Here is a 10,268-nt window from a genome sequence, read left to right as displayed (position 1 = left end):
GACAGTTTTATGTGTTTGAGCCCTGGCGCAGCTCAAGACGAGCTTATTCAGTATGCTTTGTAACGCCAATTTCTAGTATGCTTGTTAACTCACAGATTAATAATGGCAAAGTAGTACTAATCCCGTTATCTGGTGATACAAAAATCAGCATTCTTTAACAAATATCACTACATTTAACAAATGCAACATGTAGGCTATGCATTACGCGATGTCAAAATAAAATATTTGTTTTAGCTGTCACTGACCAGGTTTATCATAAAAAATTTATGGCACAGTGTACGTTTCTGTGTGGTCTTGGTCACGCTTGCTCATATGTGTCATTATTACTGAATGCAATGGAGCTTGTTTCTTCAGAAAATAAAAGCCAAACATGCACTGATGTCTTGTACTTTTGGATACCAGCATCCACAAGCAATGCTGAGCTCTTAGATTCAAGACACTAGAAAAATATTTTAGCAAGTCAGTGCAATTTAGAAAGTCTAATAAATTCGGTCTCCATTTATCATAAGTTTATGCATCAAATTGTATCTCAGAAGTATGACAAAGAAGCACACAATAAAAATGATCATTGGTTTTAATACCATTTAAATATTTTGGCTGTATGTACAATACCTGAAACAAGGGCAAATCGAACCAATTCTTAGCTCATTTCGTTCACAAAATATAGAATTTGTGAAAGTAGAAGGCTTATCCCTTGGTTCTTGACAACATCTTCGACTACATATTAGTTAGGATCTTCCAAAAGAAATCTTTGAGCTTCAAAGTTGAACTTGAAATTATTGAAGAGTGGAATTATAATGAAACCCTCTAATACAAACTGCAATCATCAAGCATACTGTTTTTTTTAGATTGTGAAGTCTTAATGATCGGCTTACCCGTCATAATGGGAGGCAAAAAATGCGTTTTTATCACGTTGCGCTTGAATCGTCATTTTGGAGTAAACGTTAATTAGCTCAAAATTACTACTATTTCCAGCCAATTGGGGTGAGCAACATCAAAAAGTGAGTAAATTTCTGCTAATATTAACAAATAAAAAAAATTGGAGCAGTTAGATTTTTCAATTGAATTTGAAATCAATTGAATTCTGAATTTCAATTTGAATTGAATTTCAATCAATTAAAGTTTGCGTCGAATCACTGCATTTCCTGTCACGCTGATGGTGGGTGGAGTGTTGTTCGTGTACCTGTTTGCTTTATCTAAAATTTGTTTTAATTGCCAAGTTAATCAATTATTGTTTTGTTTACCGATTTTGCTTGACCATCTAGTATTGATGCTTCAATCACGCACATTGCTTTGCTTTCGCGTTTGTGCGAGACCGTGCCTCGTCGCGTTGCCCTTCTGTTGTTTTGGATACTATGATATTGCTAGAATTCTGCCAGAATGATGGTGGTAATTTTGGCAATAACTGCTTAGTTGCTTATACACTGCATATTGGTGCAAAATATTTTCTCCATTATATATACTGAAAACTAGCCTACTATTTGATTTAAGGCCGACTTGTTTTTAGACTTGTACCTCACCTTAACCCTATCCTAACCAGGCTCGCGACTTTACTATTTTAACTAGGTGTGGCCGACCCAGCACACACATTTTCAATCGTTAATTACTAGAAAACTATACGTCGTAAACTGATCGGATTTTTACAGGTTAGTAGAAAAATCATCTGACTTCCTGTATACATCATAATTGTAAAACTAAAGAAAGTGAATTTAGTGTAAATTAAGTATTTCTAAAAGTTACACATTTCTAGAAATTTTTCTTGTTACGCCGCGCCCCCGCTGTGCGGAAAACCAGCTGACCGCGAGAAGAGAACGCAAGAGAATAGTTAGTCGAGTTAGTGATGCGTAAATGAGTAACACGCTTCAATGCGGAGAGAGAGCAAAATTATGAAAATATCACAATATCTCAAAAATTACAAAATCCAACTTTATCAAACAAACATGGACAGATAGCTGAACATTTTTTAGGAAAAGTCACCAAATTTCAAGTTTCTACAGCAAACAATACAACTGTACGCCACGTTTTGCTGTGACTGTGTCCGGGGGAGGCCAAGCCTAGTTAAAATAGGGTTAAGTGATTTGATTTTAGAAAAAAAGATATAAAACATTACTAAGTAATTAGTAGTTTACGGCTCTTTTCTCACGCATCAATACTTTTTAGTCGGCAGTTTCCATCGACTGCTAAGATATTCCTCGCTACTACTCTATTCGTCCTGGCAATCTACTTTGGTTGAACCCTGGACCATTAAAGGGTACCCTTTTCTATTTTTGTAACATTAACAACTGTGACTTGTCTCATTTATAGGTAGTATCAGTTTGCAAAAAAACCTAAACAACTAAATGTAAAAAATGTAGGCCTATCCATGGGAACACACTCACAGATAAGCTTAGGATTCCCCAGTCCTACTGCAATGATGAACAATGCGACATACCATAAAGTTTTGTGTTTATTTTTATAAATATAAGCAGTATATTTATTAGCCTAGTATATATCACTCGAAGAATTCAAACTGTAGCCTATATATATGGATTTATTGTAGATCTATATGTTTCCAGTTGTTATAAATACAGTACGTGTTCAGTAATCATCTTCTTATCAACCTTTTATTTTTGCGCGCGTCATGGCACATTACGTAATTCTGCAGTATTATAAAAGGTACCAATTGAGTTTTAGAACTGTACTTTTACTAATTGCAGTATATTGAACAAGGTCTAAAATCGGGTTGATCTCTGCCATAAAGTGGGTAAATATCTTATTTTTTTGTAGAATTATAATTTTGCTTTTACAAAAACAATAAAACATTAAATGCTTGTATTTATGTTTGTTGGTGATTATGTTTACAGAAATATTAAAGAAACAATGCAGTACTTTTTACAGTTTTCAATATTTTCGGATTGGCGGCATCCCCAAATTTAGAAAAAATTTTGAGGTTCATGAGTGGGGTCAGAAAAAGTTTATTTTGCATTATTTATTTTTCGCCATTGACTGTGGCGAAAAGTATGGTGTTAACTTCGTTGTAGACTGGTCAAACAAGTACGCTCACAAATAATCAACGAACGTGAAATTAGTTTTTTTGCAAACTTAGATTTGGGTGATGCAGAATGAGATGAATCTATGTGACTTTAATTTTATGTTCTAGGTAGTAAATACTAGGGATGGGCGAATAGAATCGCCGAATATCGCTTTTATGGAAGATTCGGGCGAACGCGAATACCAACAATGGCGAACCCGAATACAATATTATTTATAAATTTACTGACTTTTGTTAAAAATCATGATCTAGTTTCCCGACAAAGCTAAACTAGAGTCAGCAGTACTTATAATGAAGGTCGTTTGCCTAACAATTTTGCTTTTTCAATCGTTTTTAAAAACACTATTTTTCGAAAGAAAGCGATTTGTTTATCGATTACATCATGTTACAAGCAAGACTTGACAAATTTTGGATGAAATTTTATTGTTTGGTTCTAATACGAATAGATTCGGGATTCGTTCGTGTCGACCTTCGTGATATTCTTCCTCGCGGCACATCCCTAGTAAATACTAAATAGTACTGTAAAGAGAAACTGCTTGTTTTAAATTACTTCCATCAGGTGGCAGGCCTACATAACTTGTGACAAGGTGTAAGCTGTTACTGTATTTGGCGACCACTGACCATCCAGCTTGTGCCAGCATGTTGTACTGGAGTTGTAGCATATGACTTGCCAAAGTAGGCTAGCATACATGACGCGAACGACGATCCCGTTTGGCTGTGTCTGTAGCAGAGAATAATTGTTATTGTTGGCATTAGATTCTATGGTAGTGGCACCTGTTTGGATATTCTAACGAAGTGGTTTTATGTAGGCTAATGTGGGTATGCAATGCGAAAGGCAGTACGGTAACAGTAAGCTAGGCTAGTCAGGATATGAGATTAAAGTTAGCCATTACTGGTACTTACTACTGCAGTACTGTGCTAAACTATATACAGGGTTGCCATCGGTCTGGGAGAGAGAGAGAGAGAGTTTATTTCACCATTCAAAACAAACTAAAAAGTATTATGACATAATTCCAACATAATTGATTGGTGTGGGGCAGCGAAAAGACCTCACGGTCGTCTAGGTCAGTGGTTCCCAACCTTTCTACACCGGGGGACCGGTAAAGATTTTAAAAAATGTTCACGGACCGGTAAAGATTTAAAAAAAAATGTTCACGGACCGGCAACAAAAAATCGTAGTTAATAGAACAGATATGTGTAATCTTTTTGTTTACCGAAGTTGTCATTGCGTTTGCGGTATCAACGAAGGCGAGATGCGCCAGTTTTACTGCTGTGAATCGGCCAGGTGTAAAATGAGTTTTACAGGGAATAACAACTTTGCAATGCTTATGAGTCCATATTAAAACTAGCTTGGCAGAAAGTAAAATACTTTGCGGACCGGCAAAAAAATTCCACAGACCGGCGGTTGGGAATGACTGGTCTAGGTCATCTGCCCCAGTATCTGTCATCTGGGCTAAAAAATAAGGACGACTAGGAAACAAAATAAGAATACTATCTTAAACAGTGCACACCAGGAGAAAGCAATCAATGTTTCTAAAAAGAAACGAGACACTAATTTCATGTTCTTAATTTTGATCTCTCTTTGGTCCAAATATGGTATACTAAAAGTGTTGAAATGCTCAAACTGCAAACCTCTGCCCTAAAAATAAGGACGCAAGTGTAAATAAGGATGTTTCTTAGAAAAAAGGACAAAATGTTTTTCTAAGATACAGACCTTCAAAATAAGGACGGTATGGCAACCCTGACTATATAGGTTGGATCTGGGTTCACTTTTACTTTTTCTTTCATATCAGGATCAAATATTAAGGAATTATTTTCTCATAAATTTTTCTGATTATTGGTACCGAACTTCACAAAGACACCATTTTTTTGTTTGACGGCTTAAGCCAAAAGAATCAGTTTAATATAGGCTCTCACAATATTGTTGTTTTGGTAAATGGCTCATGCAATGCGAAATCATTGCTAGGTTTAAGTCATGCAAAAACTTCTTTCAGTACGAAGATAAAGATTATCATACTATGCTAACCTACTCATGCTTAATGCTTTATAGATTTAAAGAAATTCTTACTTACTGACTTGTCTTGTTTAAAATCAGAACAAATTGAACTCATCATGGTGCTGCTTGAACGTTGCAATCATAGCTTAAGAAGATACAGAGCTGTGCTTGATTTACAACAGTTTAATGACATCCAGAAATTTTTTGCTTATTCAGGGATTCAGGTGTTTTAGTGATTTACTTTAAAATTGCTTAATTGCTTTTTGTTTTTCTAGTTTTTTTACATGTTTTTGTTTTGAAAGCAGTTGGAAAGTTGTGATCGTATTCATTAGACTAAGTTAGCTTTCCTTGTTTGGTACCATATCTTATTTGTTTTGTTTTTAATAATTTCGGTTCTTTGTTATTTGTTTGGAAATATCGGTGTTTTCATTTCTTTGTTACCTTATTTTTCATTGATGTTTTCATTAGAAATCGGAGAATAGAATTTGTGTGTCCCCTAAGCAGAATTATCAAGCTAAATGATTTGTCTCTGCAGTTTTCTTTGTTGGATTATTTACTTTGTTTTTCAACTTCAGTATGTTTGTTTGTTTTCTTCTGTGTATTAAGTTTTTGTTGCTCTTTTATAATATAATTTAATTTTTTATATGCATGTTGTGATTGCAGAAAGTGAGCTGTAAATTATTGTTGATACACCACATTTAGATATGTTGTCAGAATTATATGTACCTACAGTATTATATTAAAAACAATACTTTACCGTAATCTGCCTGGTCATGCATTATGTCATTAATATTTAATATCGGTAGATATATATATATTTTTTTAAATCATTGTGATATTTACACTTTTTGTTTTAATTTAGTTTAAATGAAAATTTGTGAAACTCTACCATTAGAGTTTCCTAGATATGTAAGGTTAGGGTATTTCATAAGTGTACTTGGCATATTTAACATATGATATGCAGTTTGAAAAAATTTATGCTCAAACCCTTATCTTTACTTGGCGCTTATGTAACTACTTCAACTTGTATTTGTTTTGTTTTTCTATAATTGTATTTTTGTCCTAAAGAAGAACCTATATTAAGAGTTTTGGAAGCTTGTGTGGCGCTTGTGCGATGTGTTTACACTTGAGTTTGGAGCTATTATATTATAGGAGGACTACAAAGTTCTAACTTTCTTGTCTTCAAACAGTGGTTTACTTGGTGTACATTTGTTTAGTTGCTATGTTAAACTCGGTATCCTAATCACTATTTCCACTCTATGGTAGTCTGGTATGTGAATACCGTTTGGAAGTGGGTACTCCAGCATGTAAGTGCTATTGCTCCACTTCTTTGTATGACGCCAAAGTGCAATGCAGAGCTCAAGCATTTTTGAAAGATGCTGTAGGTACAGTTTGCCATAACAGGTTAATTGCTGTTGGCCCCGTTTTATCGGCTTATCTGATATTTTATTATGTAGAAAACATAAAATATGCAAAACTTGCTTTTGTTTGTATGTCATAGTTATAGAGGAACCGGCTCATACATTTTTGTATTTCAACACTGGTCATTATATGGGGACAAATGAAACTCCTGAAGTTAACTCTGCGGGCACACACGCACAATGCATGCGTAACCTACTTTGGATGAGAGCGCCTAATTTCACAGCTGTTGCTGCTGAGTCTTGTAAAAGAGTGTCGACAAGTTTAGAAGGATTTTAATCGCTTGCATTTAAACTGTGTGCAAGGATCGGTAAAACATCACAGGATGCGGATGCCTTGTCTTAATTTATAAAATATTTGTTTGCGTCATGGCTAGCATGGGGAAAATGACACAGGTCGCTTTGTGCATGGTGATTTAGCTAATTGCGTAGAGGTGAAGGACATGAACCAGGCAAGTTAGTTACTCTTACTGATAAGACAGCGGTTCTCCCGAATTTTTCATGGAATCTATTTACGGCTGCTTATACGCTGTTATTGTTGATGATAACTATTATGAAAAATTGTGCAAACGCGCATTAACGAGTAATAGTTGTAAATTGTAAAATACTACTTTTGTTGCAATAGATCGCCTTCGCCTTTGTTTTGGCCGTTTCAAGGGCAAAATAATTTCTTGTATGGGAGGCAACTAACGTCCTGCTTATCTTTCGTGGTACTATTTATGTTTTCTTTGCAACCTCGTTATTTGCTTTTCATGTTTTGCTCGAGCTCTGATATAGTAAAAGAAAGCTGGAGAACGAGACCGCTGCTTTTTTCTCTTCGCGCTGCTGGTGGCAATTTTCTTGGCTTTCGTTTCTGATAGCAGTAGCATCGACACCGTGTTATGGTGGCCGTCACAAAATGTAATGTATGATGTGTGTTTTTCAGCTTGGGTGATGTTTAGGCTTGTGACGATTTAACTGCTTTGCTTATGCAGTGAAGAAAGAAGAATTTGCAACTTTCCAACTCCTGGATTAAAAAATAAAGTTATAGTTTCGAATACAACTTTCTCTTACTTTTGACTTCACTGAAGAAACAAAATCAAGTCGAACAACCTTCGGACTAATTGACTTTACGGTTTACAGCACTATACAGCTACCGGATTTTTACGCATATCGAAGGTCACTCCAGTCGCAATGCAGCGAATAGTGTTAACTGCATTGCTGCTAGGCATTGCGCTTATGGCTGATGGCCGTAAAAGGAAATTTCGTCAATCTCGTGAAGGTAGGTAACCTTTTACCGTTCTTACTTAGAAACATAAGCTTATAAAATTTCCTCTATATTGCTGCCATATACGTATCGTTCTGTCCGTTTGATCTTGTTAACGTGAACCCTTAGCAAAATTGGCATATCATGTGTTTGTTAATGATTTTCCCGTACTGTTTAGCCCCTCTGATGCAACAAAGTGAGCTGAGTAAGTGTGACGTAGTAGATGTTAGCAAACAATTGTCAAATTGCACCATTATATTTCGATAAAGGCCTTGGTACATAACGTGTTTAACGTATATTGCATGAGTGTTGAATTCATTCCGTTCATCGCATGTTTGTGTTGATAGCTGGGCATTTGAGGTAAGCCCATAAAGTGTGTTTTAAACGACAGCTTTGTCATACCCTAAGTTGATCTTTGCCAATAAAAAATTTTAATACTCTCACAGTTTTACAGTATAGCTCCATTTGAAATTTGCATTGTGATTTTAATGATTGATTGATTATTGATTTGTTTAATATCATAACTTCCCGTCTGAAACGATTTTCCAATAATCAATACATATTGGCTAACGAAACGCCTGTATATATTCTAATATGTCAGTCTTTTGGCGGCAAAGATAAATAATTTATAATGCGTTCCTTTTACTTTGACAAAAAGCTTTGTCAAATATATTGGTAAAACCTTACTTGGAATATCCATAAATATTTATTTGTTTTCCTAAGGCTGTTTACATAACCGTTCCGAAGGAGTCTTTGTAAATAAGCCTGATGATGTGAGATTCTATTTATTTTAATGAGACATTTTCCACAAATCACACCAATCATTACTAGCATTTTCTTCTTACAATTTCATCTTATTGCTTGGGTTTCTATGACGTAGCAGGATGCATCTTTATTTGTTTGTTCTTGCGATCCGCAAGCAAAGCTGGAGGCTTACACGATCTACTAATAGGCCAACAGAATACTCTACGACAATGCAATTGCAGCAAGCGACCTGTCTTGTTCGTAGAAGCCTTGTTAACAGAACCCTCAATATAATAAAGTTGTTTGTTTTAGCCGCCCCTCATATTGTGGACCATCCACCATCTCAGACTGGATTAAGCAAAGGAATCATAGCATTGGTGTGCAATGCAACCGGTAATCCTCGTCCAAGAATAGAATGGTTAAAAGACGGTAAAGCGGTATGTTCCTTTGTTAACTAACGCCTACATCACCATAAATATTCACTTTTTTGTTGCTTTTAAGTGGTATTGTATGTGTTAATCTTATTTCAGTAAACCAACTTGTAAATTTCTTGCATTTTAGGTGTCAACACATCGCTACGAAATTCATGATTACAACTACGGCGACGTGGTGGGATCAGTTTTGTGGGTGTCGTCGGCAAGAAAGCGGAAAGACGCCGCCCTTTACACTTGCAGGGCTTTCAATCGTGTTGGCACCGAGGAAGCCTCTGCTAGGATTGATCTGATTGACGGTTGGTTACATGCCTTGTTTATTAGCAGCTAATGTCTGTGTTTCGTTTCTCTTAACACCATTTGATACACAAGTAACGTTTTTTGTCGGTAGTTTCCACGGCTAATGGAACAGTTCAGATCCACAGGGACTTTCGTAGGATTTAGTCTGGCTTGAAACTAGCAAATTATTCCATGTAATGACCTTGCATTTAAAAATGTGACTGTGCAAATGGGCACGAATTTCAATCGAAACATGTGGCATCTGTAACTCACGGCCAAGTTACAGATAGCACAAGACAGCCCGAGACGACAGATGCCAATCTAACGCCAAGTAATAAACCAAGGAATGGATAATTAAATTATCTGCGTCAATCAATGATGCGAAGATCCTCTTATTCTGTAACTTTCTAGAGAGCATAATCCAGTTTTATATTGCAAACTCCTCTCGCCTCCATTTCGCTGTTCTCATTTCTTTAGCTCGCTGTTTTTTCTTGTAGCGGACGAATTTTGCAATCGACGCCGCTGACAGATTGTATTTGAACCCGGCGTTGCTGAACACTTTGCAGCTACATAATTATGTATTACGTCATGAGAAAGTATATATTTTGCGCATCAAGTTTCCTCGAAGCTAATCTGGCCAGAAACCACATGTGTTGTTGGGATTTTACTCTTTATTATGACGTGACTCCACGCTGATAGCAAGTTGCTTGCTTATAGCAACCGCACGAAAAGTACCCGTTTCAAACACAACTTCAATAAGCAATTTATGATGAGGGGCAAATAGAAGTACTGGCGTCGCCCAGTTAACTACTATTGTACGTTTTTGATTTTAAGTAGATTTTTGCCTCTTAAATCATATTTATGCTTATGTACACATAACGTCATACTACGAGACGCCGTAAAACCCGCTCACAACAACATAATTATGAGTTTGCGTCTCGTATAGACGTTATGCTTCGGACGAAACGCGTTGTTTCACAGTGGGTGTGCTTGCTGATGTTATAATTAACGGTGTTATGACAATCGTAAACTACCAAATTGTTCTTAATGATTCTTGATACTTTTCGTCTTGATTGCCGAGTGGAGACTAAGAAATTGAATTACTGGTAATTAGTGTCATACC

At 36.1% G+C, this 10,268-nt stretch overlaps 1 protein-coding gene across 2 annotated transcripts in view; it reads left to right on the top strand.

Annotated features, from left to right (window-relative positions):
• The first annotated feature begins 5,238 nt into the window (after nt 1-5,238).
• Nucleotides 5,239-10,268, top strand: part of LOC143461001 (receptor-type tyrosine-protein phosphatase F-like) — a 36,428-nt gene continuing 31,398 nt past the window's right edge. For both annotated transcript variants that reach the window (XM_076958731.1, XM_076958730.1), the window contains exons 1-3: nt 5,239-7,706; nt 8,748-8,872; nt 8,997-9,165. In XM_076958731.1, the coding sequence (XP_076814846.1) occupies nt 7,619-7,706; nt 8,748-8,872; nt 8,997-9,165 (382 nt within the window). In that variant the 5' untranslated portion in view covers nt 5,239-7,618. The remainder of the gene's footprint in view (nt 7,707-8,747; nt 8,873-8,996; nt 9,166-10,268) is intronic.

This window comes from Clavelina lepadiformis, chromosome 5 (assembly GCF_947623445.1).
Source record: "Clavelina lepadiformis chromosome 5, kaClaLepa1.1, whole genome shotgun sequence".
NCBI classification, from domain to species: Eukaryota; Metazoa; Chordata; class Ascidiacea; order Aplousobranchia; family Clavelinidae; genus Clavelina; species Clavelina lepadiformis.
This window is presented reverse-complemented; position numbering and strand designations above follow the sequence as displayed.